Source organism: Ogataea parapolymorpha, chromosome VI (assembly GCF_000187245.1).
Source record: "Ogataea parapolymorpha DL-1 chromosome VI, whole genome shotgun sequence".
In the NCBI taxonomy this organism is placed as follows: domain Eukaryota; kingdom Fungi; phylum Ascomycota; class Pichiomycetes; order Pichiales; family Pichiaceae; genus Ogataea; species Ogataea parapolymorpha.
The window spans coordinates 878774-893529 of record NC_027861.1 but is presented as its reverse complement, the minus strand read 5'-3'; the positions used below and the strand labels follow the sequence as shown (position 1 = coordinate 893529).

General features: G+C 52.8%; 9 protein-coding genes across 9 annotated transcripts; 5 read left to right on the top strand and 4 right to left on the bottom strand.

Annotated features, from left to right (window-relative positions):
* Window positions 1-2: 2 nt before the first annotated feature.
* Window positions 3-1718, top strand: HPODL_01637 (Altered inheritance of mitochondria protein 9, mitochondrial; the record flags this gene model as incomplete). The annotated part of the gene is made up of 1 exon (XM_014078150.1): window positions 3-1718. One exon carries the CDS (start codon window positions 3-5, stop codon window positions 1716-1718), a length of 1716 nt encoding a protein of 571 aa, XP_013933625.1.
* Window positions 1719-2156: 438 nt separating this feature from the next.
* On the top strand, window positions 2157-3887 carry HPODL_01636 (General amino-acid permease GAP1; the record flags this gene model as incomplete). The annotated part of the gene is made up of 1 exon (XM_014078149.1): window positions 2157-3887. One exon carries the CDS (start codon window positions 2157-2159, stop codon window positions 3885-3887), a length of 1731 nt encoding a protein of 576 aa, XP_013933624.1.
* A 433-nt stretch (window positions 3888-4320) lies between these two features.
* On the top strand, window positions 4321-6063 carry HPODL_01635 (General amino-acid permease GAP1; the record flags this gene model as incomplete). The annotated part of the gene is made up of 1 exon (XM_014078148.1): window positions 4321-6063. One exon carries the CDS (start codon window positions 4321-4323, stop codon window positions 6061-6063), a length of 1743 nt encoding a protein of 580 aa, XP_013933623.1.
* A 288-nt stretch (window positions 6064-6351) lies between these two features.
* HPODL_01634 (succinate dehydrogenase cytochrome B subunit, mitochondrial precursor) lies at window positions 6352-6864 on the top strand (the record flags this gene model as incomplete). Its single annotated transcript, XM_014078147.1, has 1 exon — window positions 6352-6864. One exon carries the CDS (start codon window positions 6352-6354, stop codon window positions 6862-6864), a length of 513 nt encoding a protein of 170 aa, XP_013933622.1.
* A 23-nt stretch (window positions 6865-6887) lies between these two features.
* HPODL_01633 (uncharacterized protein) lies at window positions 6888-7889 on the bottom strand (the record flags this gene model as incomplete). Its single annotated transcript, XM_014078146.1, has 1 exon — window positions 6888-7889. One exon carries the CDS (start codon window positions 7887-7889, stop codon window positions 6888-6890), a length of 1002 nt encoding a protein of 333 aa, XP_013933621.1.
* Window positions 7890-8054: 165 nt separating this feature from the next.
* Window positions 8055-9446, bottom strand: HPODL_01632 (Riboflavin transporter MCH5; the record flags this gene model as incomplete). Its single annotated transcript, XM_014078145.1, has 1 exon — window positions 8055-9446. The coding sequence occupies one exon, from the start codon at window positions 9444-9446 to the stop codon at window positions 8055-8057; it is 1392 nt and encodes a 463-aa protein (XP_013933620.1).
* Window positions 9447-9865: 419 nt separating this feature from the next.
* HPODL_01631 (cystathionine gamma-synthase) lies at window positions 9866-11542 on the bottom strand (the record flags this gene model as incomplete). The annotated part of the gene is made up of 1 exon (XM_014078144.1): window positions 9866-11542. One exon carries the CDS (start codon window positions 11540-11542, stop codon window positions 9866-9868), a length of 1677 nt encoding a protein of 558 aa, XP_013933619.1.
* Window positions 11543-12107: 565 nt separating this feature from the next.
* HPODL_01630 (Mannosyl-oligosaccharide 1,2-alpha-mannosidase) lies at window positions 12108-13694 on the top strand (the record flags this gene model as incomplete). Its single annotated transcript, XM_014078143.1, has 1 exon — window positions 12108-13694. The coding sequence occupies one exon, from the start codon at window positions 12108-12110 to the stop codon at window positions 13692-13694; it is 1587 nt and encodes a 528-aa protein (XP_013933618.1).
* A 22-nt stretch (window positions 13695-13716) lies between these two features.
* On the bottom strand, window positions 13717-14742 carry HPODL_01629 (DNA-(apurinic or apyrimidinic site) lyase 1; the record flags this gene model as incomplete). The annotated part of the gene is made up of 1 exon (XM_014078142.1): window positions 13717-14742. One exon carries the CDS (start codon window positions 14740-14742, stop codon window positions 13717-13719), a length of 1026 nt encoding a protein of 341 aa, XP_013933617.1.
* Window positions 14743-14756: the final 14 nt, after the last annotated feature.

The following is a 14756-nucleotide window of genomic DNA, read 5'->3' as shown; positions in this document are numbered from 1 at the left end:
TCATGATTGCACGGTGGATTATGCCAGCAGCTCGGACAGCGTTCCGCCAACGGCGGTTTGTGTCCACGCCCAAGGAGGTGTTCACGGAGCTCAGTGACGAGAACGACCCCAAAAGAGCGTCAATTTTCGAGTATAGCTGGGGCTCGTGGCTCGAGAACGACGTCGTCGAGAAGGAAAAAAGACGCACCGAATTCTCCATCAAGGGGCTCAACGACCTGCTTGCGCAGGTTGTCAAGCCGTTCCAGGGCTCAGTGCTGCTGCCGGTGGCCCATAACGTGAGTGTACTGAAAGATAATGTCGATCTGGTCAAAACTGGCTTCTCGCACATCAAACAGATCAGCTCCATTCACGAGGGCAAACATCACCGTATTTACAAGCTGCAATTGGACCACCAAGAAGACGAACTTGTTCTGAGAGTTCCATACAAGCTGGACTCGGAAGTGTACACTGACCGGCGGATCAAGTCTGAGGCAGCAACCATGGACTTTCTTGCCAAAAAATTAGGTCTGAACGTTCCCAGGGTGCTAGCCTACTCCAGTGTGGCAGAAAACCCTGTGGGAATTCCGTTCATGCTGATGGAGTTCAAGAAAGGCGAGCTGTTGATGAGAAAATGGAACCCATTGACTCCCGGCTCTGTGAACGACGAAAAGTCTAAAACGGAGCTAATGAGCGTCATTTCGCCCATTGCTGAGTTCAATAAGAAGGTAACCGACCTTACGTTCACCCATTACGGGTCGTTGTACTTCAAAGAGGACGGCTTCGAGCACATTGTTGACGAGCCATATGTTGGAGAAAGTGAAGAGTCGCTCAAGAACAGATGGGTGATTGGGCCGACAGTTGAAAAAGCGTATTACAGAAACAAAGACGTCGAGGCTGCCGAGATCGACAAGTTTGTTGGTCCATGGACCGTCGAGCAGCCGCTAAAAATGGTTGCAGACCTTGCTCAGCTGGAACTGGAAAATCTGCAGAAACAGGGCCACGACCAGGCCGTTCCGGTGTACAAGAAGCTGGCGCAGGTTGCAGAGAAGCTGTTTGACGTCGAAAGCAAGACAATCCCCCACATGGACGCTCTGCTTGCTCCGAGACTGGCGTTGCCGGACCTGGACCCTATGAACGTGATTGTAGGCGACGAGACCTGGTTTATTGATTTTGAAGGCGCGTGCATCAAACCGTTCCTGCTCAGCAGCTACCCAAAGTTTGTGCAATACAGCGGGCCCAAGATCTTTGATCTGGAGGCCGACGTCGAGGACTACGACAAGCTGGACGACGTGGCCAAGCAGCAGTATGAGTACATGTTCTACCGTACGAGAAACCAATTCTACTGGGAGCTAGCGTTGAACGAGACTAACAAGGAACTGCTCGGGGTGATTTCTCCGGCCGTGAAACTTATTAAGAGTGCATATCTGAGCGCCTTGGATGCCAAGACAGAGAAGGACTATCTGTATGTGGAAAACGGGCTCGTGGAGCTGTACACAATGTGGCCCCATTACGAGAGCGCTGCTATTGTCAAGGGCCCGAATCCGTTGACGTTTAGCGAGCAGGAGCTGCAGGCATACGAGACGGCGTTCCAGGACTATCAGACAGAGCTATCGTCAATGCCTTTTGCTGCAACGGGCGGCTGGGTGCCACAGGATATGTTTGCGCGGTTGCTGGAGCAGAAGCTGCTTGTTGAGAAAAACGGCAGTTACACGTTCGACCGGGACAAATTATTACAATAGATAAGACTGGAAAAAATTCTGTAAAATACCATGCCATGTATACGGCATTAAGCAGCCTCGGGGAAGGAGGGTGTAAATTTACTGTATTTGAACCCGGAAGAATTCGCAGCGAGGGAGGTTGGCACTATTAGCAGCCCCACTGAGGCTCCCGACGCCTATTGCTGTCCCCGCACCCTCCCCCATCGACTCCCGTGGGCCCTGGAACTAGACATGACGTGCGGCATAAAATCCCAAGTATGCAGAATTTTATTTTTTTATAGGCAGCCCGCATGCACCACGCAAAAAAAATACACGGCATTCTGGTTTTTCCACGGCAGCACAAGGCGAATCTCGTCTCGTGCCATAGTCAGCCCAGTTGTTTCTTTTCTGATAAGCTGATAAGACTCCGCACGGTCACATTTAAAGAGCAGCGTTCCCCCGCTGGCATTTCTCTTCAACATGTCGTACACCAAAGAGAATAAGACCGACGTCGACACCTCGGTGTCTCCAATCCGCGAGACAGAGATCACCAACTCTGGCTCCAAGGGCTGGTTTGGCGACTTTAAGGACTCCTTTAAGCCGGCTGTCGTCGAAGAGCTCGACCCTAACCTCACCGACATTGAGCGGGCCAATATTCTCAGTGCTCGTTCTCCGTTGCACAGAAACCTTAAGCCAAGACACATCCAGATGATTGCTCTGGGAGGTTCCATTGGAACAGGTTTGTTTGTTGGTTCCGGAAGCGCCTTGTCTACCGGAGGCCCGGCTTCGCTTCTCATTGCGTGGGGACTGGTCGGTATTATGATCTACTGTACTGTCCAGGCCATGGGTGAACTGACTGTCACGTTCCCGGTTTCTGGTTCGTTTGTCCAGTACAACACCAGATTTATTTCTCCATGCTGGGGTTTCTGCATGGCGTACAACTACGCTCTGCAATGGCTTGTGGTGCTGCCGCTGGAACTGGTGGCTGCCTCATTGACGATTAAGTTTTGGAATTCTACTATCAACTCTGCTGCGTGGGTGGCCATTTTCTACGTGGTCATTGTGATTATCAATTTCTTTGGTGTCAGAGGCTACGGTGAGGCCGAGTTTGTGTTCTCCTTCATCAAGGTCATTGCCGTGATTGGTTTCATCATCCTCGGTATCATCCTCAACTGTGGCGGTGGTCCAAAAGGTGGCTACATTGGAGGCAGGTACTTCCATGACCCAGGCCCATTTGCAGACGGTTTCAAGGGTCTGTGTGCTGTGTTCGTGACCGCTGCGTTCTCGTTCGCCGGAACCGAGCTTTGTGGACTGGCTGCTGCAGAAACCCACAACCCTAGAAAGTCGCTGCCTTCGGCCATCAAACAAGTGTTCTGGAGAATCACGCTCTTCTACATGATCTCGCTCACCATCATCGGTCTGCTCGTGCCATATAACGACGACAGATTACTCGGTGCATCCTCTGTGGACGCTACTGCCTCGCCGTTCGTCATTGCCATCAAGAACGGAGGAATCAATGTGCTGCCTTCCATTTTCAACGTGGTCATCATGGTGGCCGTGCTCTCTGTCGGAAACTCCGCCGTCTACGCCTGCTCTAGAACTATCGCCTCTCTTTCCGAGCAGAACTTTGCTCCAAAGATCTTTGGCTACATCGACAGACAAGGAAGACCGCTCGTTGCTGTCTGCTTCACCCTTGCATTTGGATTGCTCTGTTTCCTGGCCGCCTCGCCTAAAGAAGGAGAGGTCTTCAACTGGCTGCTGGCTCTTTCTGGATTGTCTTCCGTGTTCACGTGGGGATCCATCTGTTTCTGCCACATCAGATTCAGAAGAGCTCTGTCCATCAGAGGCAGAGGCACGGACGAGCTGGCATTCAGTGCCCAGGCCGGTGTCGTCGGCTCGTACTTTGGTGTTCTTCTCAACGTGCTCATTCTGATTGCACAGTTCTGGATCGCGCTGTTCCCAGTGGGCGGCTCGCCTAACGCGTCCGCTTTCTTCCAGGCCTACCTGACCGTGCCCGTGCTGATTGCGTTCTATGTCTTCTACATGATCTGGAAAAAGACCTTCCTCCTCTACCTGCGCGCAGATCAGATCGACGTCGACACCGGAAGAAGAGACCTCGACCTCGACCTCATCAGACAGGAAATCGCCGAGGAGAAGGCGTACATGGCTACCAAACCGTTCTATTACAGAGCCTACAAGTTCTGGTGTTAGGATGCGCGCCTTCTATATCTTATGTAATCTAAATCATTGCTTCTCTATTTTTGCCGTGGATAAGGCACTAAAAAAAAAGCTGCTATTATTTTATTCTTTTTTTTCGCGCCGCACGCCAAAAGAAATTCCGCGTTACACAGGACATCCGTTCCATCTCGACCACTATCTCGTTTCTGTCTCAGGCACCACCGTCTATCCTACAGTAACACGATATGATGGTGTTTTAGGGTTTTCTGCGAACGTCTACGTCGAATTCCCGCCGTTATCGGCCCACTCTAGCTGCGACCGTTTACCGCGACGACAGTTACTTTATGCAGTAATCAGCCAGTAGATTTTTTTCATCGCTTGCCTGCATCCCTCGGCATTGACGTAACCCGATCTCGCAACGTTGAAACGATGAACTTAGAGTCACACTTTTTCTTCCACTTCTTTCATGCTCAAAGACACAGAGAAAGGCAACTTGTCCTCGTCCGAGCCGTCCGCGCACTCGGACTCTGCCTCTGGAGCCGTCGAGACGACGTTCCCGATGGCTAGCAGATGGAACAGGTTCATCGACTCTTTCAAGCCGTTCCCCGTCGCTGAGATCGACCCTAATCTCTCCGAGGTCGAGCGTGCCAACATTATGGCCGCTGCCTCTCCGCTACAAAGATCTCTTAAATCTCGCCATATCCAGATGATTAGTATTGGAGGTGCCATCGGAACGGGACTGTTTGTTGGTTCTGGCTCCGCGCTCTCCTCAGGCGGCCCCGCCTCTCTTCTTATTGCATACTTTATTGTTGGCATTCTCATTTTCTGCACTGTTCACGCCCTCGGTGAGCTGGCTGTCACGTTCCCTGTCTCCGGCTCGTTTTTGCAGTACAACACCAGATTCATTTCTCCCTCGTGGGGCTTTGCGATGGCCTGGAACTACGCCATGCAGTGGATTGTGGTGATGCCGATCGAGCTCGTGGCAGCCTCCATTACCATCCAGTACTGGAACGACACCATCAGTCCTGCAGCCTGGGTGGCCATTTTTTACGTGGTCATTGTGTTCATCAACTTTTTCGGAGTCAAGGGCTATGGTGAGGCCGAGTTTGTGTTCTCCTTCATTAAGGTCATTGCTGTGGTGGGCTTTGTTCTTCTGTCGGTCGTGCTTGTTTCCGGCGGAGGTCCTAAACACGAAGTTATCGGTGCTCGCTACTGGCACAATCCAGGACCTTTCAACCACGGCTTTAAGGGACTGTGTACCGTGTTTGTCACCGGAGCGTTCAGTTTCAGCGGTACCGAGCTGGCGGGCCTCACCGCCGCAGAGGCCGCCGACCCAAGAAAAACACTGCCTAGAGCCACCAAACAGGTGTTCTGGAGAATCACGCTGTTCTACATGTGTTCGCTCACCATGGTTGGCTTTTTGGTCGCTTACAACGACGACAGACTGCTTGGTGCGTCTACCGACGCTGCGTCCTCGCCGTTCGTCATTGCCATCAAGGACAACGGCATCAGTGTTCTCCCAAGCATCATGAACGTTGTTGTTCTCATTGCCGTGCTCTCTGTTGGAAATTCTGGAGTCTACGCCAGCAGCAGAACGCTTGCCTCGCTCGCACAACAGGGCTTTGCACCAAAGATCTTTGGCTACATCGACAGACAAGGAAGACCTCTCGTCGGCACCGTTTTCACGCTCTTTTTCGGCCTGCTCTGTTTCCTGGCTGCGTCGCCCCAGGAGGCCGACATTTTCGCCTGGCTGATGGCTCTCTCCGGTCTCTCGTCCATCTTCACGTGGTGGTCGATCTGTCTGTGCCATGTGCGGTTCAGAAAAGCGCTTGCCGTGAGGGGCAGGGGCACCGACGAGCTCACCTTTACAAGCGCGGTCGGCGTTTGGGGATCCATGGCTGGCGTGATTCTTAACTTCCTCGTGCTTGTTTCCCAGTTCTGGACAGCGCTGTACCCGACGGGGAAGTCGCCTAACGCAACTGCGTTTTTCCAAGCGTACCTAACGGTGCCTGTGGTGATTGTCTTCTACTTTTTCCACGCTATCTGGAAAAGGAAGGAATACGTGCTTTTCATCAGATCCAAGGACATCGACATTGACACAGGCCGTCGCGACACCGACCTCGAGGTCCTCAAGGCCGAGATCGCCGAGGAAAAGGCCCATCTTCGCTCGAAACCGTTCTACTACAGAGTGTACCGGTTCTGGTGTTGAGGTGTGCAAAATTCCCGGATGTAGGGCATGGATATCCGGCACTGTGTCTGCACAGAACACTAGAAATAGAGAGGTCTATGGCCCGGTGTGGACTTCCCCCCACCCAGCCATGGACCATAGACGCTATGTATGCCCATATAGTACGCCTTTTGCAAGCTGACTTCTGTAACTCCTCTTATTGGTCCGCACGCTGTTTTTCGGCCCCGGCCCTAAAAAATTAAAAGTCGTGCAAACGGCAACCCAGCCAAATAAATTAATTTGTTTCCGTTGTTCCATTTCTGACTCAGTATGCTTTCCATCGCACGCCAATCGATCTCCGCGGTTCCAAGACGCCAGCTCGCGGGCGCTGCCCTTGGAGTTAGAAGCCTCGTTACCATTAAGGCCACGCCCGCCGAAGAGCAGGCGATCCTTGTCGCACAGAGAAAAAACAGACCATCGTCTCCACACCTGCAAATCTACCAACCACAGCTGACGTGGATTCTGTCCTCGTTCCACAGAATCACCGGCGTGGGCCTTGCTGCAGGCTTCTACGCCGTCACCTGCACCTACGCATTCACAAGTCTCGCTGGAATACCCTTTGACACGGCCACCCTGGTGTCGGTTGTTGCCGGTCTGCCAGTGGCCGCCAAAGTTGGCCTCAAGGCAGCAGCATCGTTCCCATTCGCATTCCACGTGGCCAACGGAGTCAGACACCTGGTCTGGGACTTTGGCAAAGAGCTCACGCTCAAGGGTGTGTATAGAACCGGATACGTCGTGCTCGGTTTCACCGCCCTGGTCGGAACATACCTCACTTTCCTCTAAATAGTCAATAACATCCATTAAGTTTATTCGTACATCATGAAATCGTTGCCAAACTTGAACTCGTCTGCCGCGGCAGGTGGCTCTAGAGCCAGAAGATCGACGTCGTCGAACGCGCGACCCATCCACTCGCTCGTCAGGTCGCTCAGATCGCCGCAAACACAGCTGCCCGAGACCGGACAAACACCGCACGGATGCAGCTGTTTCTGCGCCTGTTCCTGGCGCTGTTTCTCCAGCAGCAGCTGTTTCTGGCGCATCTGCTCCGCCAGCAACAGTTGCGCCTTCTGGCTCACCTCGTCGGCCTTGCTGTCGGGCTTTTTCTTGCTCCTGGCAGTGCTCAGTAGAATATCTTTCGACGACACAGCGACCTCCGAAAGTGGGCCGATGCCCACTCCCACCACGCCGGGACTCTTCCTTTTTGAATCAGCGCTCTTTTTCACCCGTTTGCTCTCCAGATTGTAGCTGAGATTGATGGGGTCGATCGTCGTGGCCTCATCCAGTTCCGGCATCGAGGGCGTTCGGCTCATCAGCGCCTCCGTCGTCGCCCCGTCGTTCTTCACCAGTCTCAGGTTGTCGATCTCCTTATTTAGCTTCACCAGTATCTTCTTCAAATTGTCGTTCTCCTTGGTCACGTTCTGGAGCTGCACTTTCAAATCCAACTGGTTGTTCGTGTAAAGGTTGATGTTTGAGTGTATTTGTGAATTCACCTTGGGCTTTTCTGGTTTGTCGTTCTTTTTTATGTGTTTTGTCTCCGCTGCCGCCTTTTGTGCTTTCCCCTTCTTGATTTTCGGCCGGGGGGGAAGAATCCAGTTTTTCGAGGTGGTCAGCACAATCTCCTCCGAGCCCTTGTTGGCCACCATCGACGTGCCCTTCGCCATCTGCACAGCTTTCGGCGTCCCACCGGTTCCCGACGCGCCTGCCTTGGCCGTCGGCTTTGGCTTAATAGCTATCGGATGCAAGGGTACCCGCGTGCTTGCCGGCACTTGCTGCTTGTCGTTCGCCAAAGGGTCCTCTCCGCTGTGAGTCATCTTATATCGCACCCATAGACTTCGTGCCAACTGTGTACGTTTTGTCTTAGCTACCTAATTTAACGCTCTTCCGCGACTTCCTTCGATAGTAATTTTTCTTATTTATTACAGCTACTCCTGAATTGGTGCATTTACTCCTCGCACCAGATCACCACACCCCTGGAGTCAAGCTCTTGCGAGGAATTTCCAGCCGGTGATGTGGATGCGGGCCGTGATCCAGATGGCACAGGCGATTGCTGCCAATGTCCCCGTGTAGGCTACAAAGTACTGGTACGACGCGACCGACTGTTTGCCGATGATGGCACCGCCCGCCGTGAGGCCACCCAAGAAGAGCACCCCTATCACAAACGAGAGTGTCGCGTATCTTTTGCCGAAATCTTTTGTTGGCGAGACGGCTGCGCAGCAGGCCGGAGTCAGACTGAGTGCCGAGGAGCTGAAAAAGCCGTAGATCGTCGCAAACGTGTACAGCGAGGCCAGGCTTTTCGACGTCGTTGCGTAGCCGAGCCACAGTGCGAGGTCCGAGAGCGCAATTCCGGCAGACATGACAATCATCACGTTGAATGGCCCGATTTTGTCGGCGATGACGCCCGGGATGAAGCGGCCAATTACGCCTACCGCGTTGACGATGGTCAGCATCGTGTTTCCCTGTGTTTCTGTGTAGCCAATGTAGATAATAAAGGAGGCATAATAAGTCAAAGAGCACACGAGCGACACTTCAGTAAATGCTCCGCCAAGAGTGCAAAATAGAAACTTTGGGTCTTTGAGTGCCTTGAAGTCGATCGACCGCTTGCTCATAAAGTAGACATTCTTGAGCACGAGCTTGAGCTTTTTTCCGTACGGGAGCTGCTTGTCTGCGAACGGCGACTCGGGCCTCAGTCTTTCTTTGCTCAAGGTAAACGAGACGACAAGAAGGCCAGAACAGATAAATGCAAGAATTCGCATGGTCCACTTGAAGCCGACCGTCGTGTACAGCTTGTTGAGAATTAGCGGGAACACCACGCCGCCCACGGACCCGCCGAGGGTGGCAATTGCAAATGCACGGGCCCGTTTTTTCATGAAATAGTGCGACACCACTCCTCCAAGCGGCGACATCAGAAAGCCAAGCGACGTGCCGGCAATGACTCCAAACACGAGCACGAACGCGGCCACCGACTCGCATTCGCCGGTAAGAAAAAGCCCTAAAAAGAGCAGGACGGTCCCGGTAGCCATAGGGATGCGGCTGCCGAACTCGTCAAACAGCACGCCAGAAAAAATGCCGGCAACGTAGCTGATGCACAGAAAAATGGAAAAAATAAGCGACGAGATGGAAGACGACACGTTCTGCAACTGGTGATTATTTAAATATGACTGCACCGCTCCAACAGAGTTGATAAGCCCAAAATTGACGGTGAATCCCAGAAATGCGCCAAAGAGCACAGTGTATGCCTTGATACCACCATCTGGATACTCGATTTCGTCCTCATCCACAGACACCGACTCGATGGACAGCGTGCGGTGGCGCAGCTCGATGGTTTCGGAGCCAAAGCGCTCGGAGCCTTGGGTGGTAGGTTTAGTCATTAGATAAAAGAAAAAGACGATCGACGCAGATTATTTGAAGCGGACTGGTTGTGTGCCCCGGCAGCGTTGTCCAATGACGGTGCGAAAAAAAAATTAGACAAGACAGCTTGTTTTCCCTTAACTCCCCTGTCTGACAGCATTAGTGAATCAATATGAAGTTTTTGGGTGTTAAAGTGTACCGTTTCCCGCTGGTGAAGTACTACTGGCCATTTTTCGTCGGATGTAAGTAGCAATTGCACAAGTTCTAACATTTCCAGTTGGCCTGACTTTCTACGGAGTCGCCAAGATCCAGAATGCCATGATGGACACTGCTGAGTTCATTAACGACCCAAGACACCCAAGATTCAAGAAGGGTGACTTGGAGAAGAAATAGAGACATAGAACCGATTTACAGCTATGAATACGATGTCCAATGTTTACTACACATGGTGTTGCTCCTCGGCAGTGTCGAGAGCTTCCTTCAACGTGGCGAGCAGTTCCTGGGTCGGCTCCAGCCCAATGCTAAGTCTCACAAGGTTTCTGTCCACCCCCCATTGCTCAATCACGTCCAGTTCCTGGTAGTGAGCGAGAATTGAGTACGGACATATAAGTGTGAAGTTGGTCCCCAGAGACGGTCCTTTGGACAGCTTGACATTGTTGAAGAAGCACACTGCGTCGGTCTGTTCCTTGAACACGATCGACATGAGTCCTCCGTAGCCGCCGTCTGGTTTTTTCAGCGCGTCGTAGTGTTTTTTCGACGGCATCGTCGACGGATAGTACACGCTGTCGAGCAACGGCGATTTCTCAAAAAATTCCAGCACCTGCACCGCGTTGTGGTTGATCTTCTTGGACCGCGCCTCGAAGTCTCTAGAGTTTCTTTCCAAGTAGATCGCGTCCTGGTCCCACAAAATATCCTCGAAATTCTCGGTGAGGTAATCCTTAAAAATCTTGTAGTATTTGGAGGCCGGGTTCAGCACCATCGACCCGCCCATCACGTTAGAATCTCCAGAAAAAACCTTGGTCAGCGACGATGTGACAATGTCACAGTATCTAATAACGTCGATGTTGGTGATGTTCCCCACAGTGTCGTCCACAACGACCGCAAAGTCGTACTTGTCGGCCAGCTTCTTGATCCGAATCAAATCCGGTGTCTTGAGCAGTGGGTTCGACGGACACTCGCAGAACAGCGACAGAATAGGCTCGCCGTCCTCCAGTCTCTTTTCCAGCGCGTCCAGCGAGTTATCATCGCCAAACCCGTAGAAATGGACGCCGGCCCCCCATTTCTTGAGAATATTCAGGGTGTCGACGTACGGGAACCCGAAACAGACAGATTTTTGGTCTTTTTTCTCCAACGTCTTAAGTAGCATCTGGTGGGCTAGAAATATCGCATTCATGCCCGAACAGCACAGATACACGTTGTCGTCGCCGAGCTGCGGCGAGATATGTGACGCGATTCTGTTTCTGAGGATCGCCTTGGCCTCCTTGGCAAACCGCAGGTCTAAGTTCCTGCCAAACCGCTCCTCCACAAACGTCGAGTACTCCTGGTTGTTCTGGAGCGACGAGATCGACGACCGCGAGTTTCTGCCCGAGGATGGCCGGCGGCCCTTTGCCGCAGTCGACTCCAGCTTCTCTCCCATCTCGTTCAGGACATACTCGCCGAGCCGCGACGACACACCCTCGCCGGCGTGCTGCCAGTACGCCTTGGCAAGCGAGAATTCGGATCCAGGGAAAAACACCACTGCGATGTGCGCCTCCACTTTATACGATTTTTCCTCGTCCGTCTTAGGGGCCTCCGTACTGAGCTGAAGAATACGCACGGGACAGTTTGGCAGCAGAGATTTTGCCCTAATGAACTCCCGGCACCGCTTGGCCACCTGGTACGACGGAAAGATCATCGACTTTTCGTTTTCCTTGGCATAGTTAAGCTCCAACAGCCGTGAGAGCTCTTTCACTTTACTGTGGATAAAAAAACGAGGGTAGCCCGAATGCATCTGGTTGACGACCCAGTCCTGGCCCTCTTCGTAGCCGACGGTGGCTTCCCACGTCGGCAGGGTCACAGACACGGCGTGTTCGGTGTTGTTGGGGATCGGTGCCCCGATGGTTTGCGAAACAGGCATATTTTTGAAAAAGGTTACGAGCGAATGAGTAATAAAATGTAGGAGGACAGAGGAGGACGGAACATGGCGGCCATAAAGGAGGCAACGGTCCTGGAGGGTGTTTCTGCACAAGCTGGAGTTCCCAGCCCCCCACGCAGCGTTTTGGGCGCAAAAGGCTTCAGTGCACCCTCTTGGTCCCCTACCGACCCCTATTGTGCCACTGCCCTGGCTATTTTTTTTATTCCTGCTTTTTCGTCCCTCCATGTCCACATGGAAATCCAAGCAAAACGTCGGTTTGCCGTTGTACTATAAAGACAAACTTCAGCGAGACTCCTCGACCTGGGACAGGTGTAAGGACGTCTGGCGCGACCGCACACAAACACAGAAATTGGCGGCGAAAATCGTACTTTTTCTTGTTGGATCATATGCTCTTCTGAACACGTTTGTGTTCTCCAGAAAGACCAGCAACGTGTGGCTGGCCCGTCGCAATCAGGTCCGCACGGTGTTCCTGGAGAGCTGGCACGATTACGCACGTCACGGTTGGGGCAAAGATGTCTACAAGCCGATCTCTCAAACTGGCACCAACATGGGAAAACAGCCTCTGGGGTGGATAATTGTGGACTCGCTGGACACGCTGATGCTGATGAAGTGCGACGAGGAGCTACGCGAGGCCCGCTCGTGGGTCAAACACGAGCTCGATTACGATTTTGACTACAACGTCAACACCTTCGAGACCACCATCAGAATGCTAGGTGGCCTATTGTCGGCCCACTACCTCAGCGAGGACGACGTGTATCTGGAGCAGGCTGCGCGGCTGGGAAATAAGCTGCTTGGTGCGTTTGGCTCGAAGAAGGGCATTCCGTACGCATCGGTCAACCTCAAGTCCGGCAAGGGCATCCCCAGCCACGTCGACAGGGGAGCCAGCTCTACGGCAGAGGCCACGAGCGTGCAATTGGAGTTTAAGTACCTGGCACAATTGACCGGCGAGGAATTGTACTGGCGTGCAGCCGAACAGGTCATGAAGTCATTGGACGAGGCGGACCCAACAGACGGTCTGGTGCCGATCTACATCCAGCCAGAAACAGCAAAATTCCAGGGCAACTTGATCAGACTTGGTTCCCGCGGCGACTCCTACTACGAGTATCTTCTCAAACAGTACTTGCAGACTAGAGAACCAGTGTATCTCGAAATGTATCTCGAGACGGTTGCCGGTATCCGCAAACACCTTGTGCGCTACTCGAAGCCAAATAATTTGATGTTTATAGGAGAGCTGGAGCGCGGCATTGGTGGCCCGCTGAGCACCAAAATGGACCATCTGGTCTGTTTTGCCGGAGGTATGTTTGCTATGGGTGCCACCGAGGGACTTGACTACGAAACAGCAAGAAGACTGTCAACCTGGACCGACGAAAAAGAACAGCAGATGACCATGGCCAAGGAGCTCACACACACGTGTTACAGAATGTACCACGACGTGCCTGCCACGGGGCTTGCGCCGGAGATTGTGGTTTTCAAACAGGATGCAAATAGCGACAAGGACTTCTACATCAAGCCTGCAGACAAACACAACCTCCAGCGTCCAGAAACCGTCGAGTCGCTTTATTACTTATACAAAATCACCGGCGACATTAAATACAGGGAATGGGGCTGGGAGATTTTCGAAAATTTTGTCAAGCACACCAAGGTGACGTCCGGGGGCAAGGACAGCAAGCCAAGATACACAAGTCTGGACGACGTAACAGTGAGCCCGCCAAAAATGCGTGACAATATGGAATCATTCTGGCTCAGCGAGACCTTGAAGTACCTGTATTTGTTGTTTGACGATGAGACCGATCCTAAATGGGATCTGGAGAACATGGTTCTCAACACCGAGGCACATCCGTTCCCACGGTATGCCAAGGCGCCATTTGCCACTGGATGGAGACGGCAGGGGAAGCTTGAGAGCTTGGAGCCGGAGAAGAAGGAGACTCCGGCGCAGGAGGTGGAACTTGGCAACGCGGACACAGACCTTGATGTTTCGGAGGCGAAACTCAAAGCTTCCCGCGACAATGAGGCCGTGGCCGAGGCTCTCAAGCAGAAAGGAGAGTTGCCCGTTGCAAAACAGCCGGTGGCCAAGCCGTTGAACGAACAAGTCGACAGTGTGAAGGAAGAGCTTGTGAAACAGGGCGATGTGTAGCTATTGGAACAGTGCTCAAATATTATTTGGCTTCGGCCTCCACTTTGACCTCGATCTTTTGCTTTTTGACCATTTTGGCGATAGTGGCCTGGCCCTTGGCCCGTTTGGCTGGTTTCTTCTCCTTCTTCTTTTCGAATTTGGCCAGTTGCTCTTTTCTCTCCTTTTCGCCCAGTTTTTGCAGTTCAATGCTCTTTTCCAGCACCTCCTTGTCGTCTTTGGACTTTCCCACCAGCCATTCCAGCAGCTTAATATCTTCGCCAAACGCAGAGTCGTCTTTTGGCTCTACGGGGACCTCGAGAATGAGCGGGATGCCTTCGAGTCGCGGGTCGTTTGCGAGCAGTCTAAAACATTCGAGCCCCAGAAACCCCCATCCCAGCCGCTGGTGCAAGTCTCTATTGGCTCCCAACGGAGCCTTGGAGTCGTTGATGTGCAGCGCACTCAGATACTGGAACCCGATCTTGGAGTCGAACTCGTCCCAGAACTTGGTCCATGCTTCTTCGTCGCGCAGGTCGTAGCCGGCTGCAAACGTGTGGCACGTGTCTATGCAAACACCGACGCGCTCTTTCTTGTCAATCATCGAAATCACCTTCTGAATGTCCTCGAGCTCTCCTCCAACGAGGTTTCCATGGCCCGCCATGTTCTCGATGACTATCTTGACGAAACTGGTCTGCTCGATGGCCTTGTTGATGTTAGCGGCCAGGCGTTTTAGCGACTCCTCGTGGTCGGACCCCAGCGACGAACCGGGATGGAAATTGTAGTGGCCGATGTCCAGCTTCTCGCAGCGCACCAGATCGTCAAGAAAACACTCTAAAGACTGTTGCGCTTTGGCTGGGTCCGGGTTGGCCATGTTGATGAAGTACGACCCGTGCGGCAGCACGTCTGTGCGTGGATTGAAGCCGTGCTCTTTGCAGAACTCCACAAACTTGGACGCGTCCTCATCGCTGAACATTGGCGACACCCACCGTTTCGGGTTTTTGAGGAATAGCGCAAACGAATTGCAGCCGACGTTCATGGCGTTCGTCACGGCGTTGAAAATGCCGCCGCCCATGCCCACATGCGCGC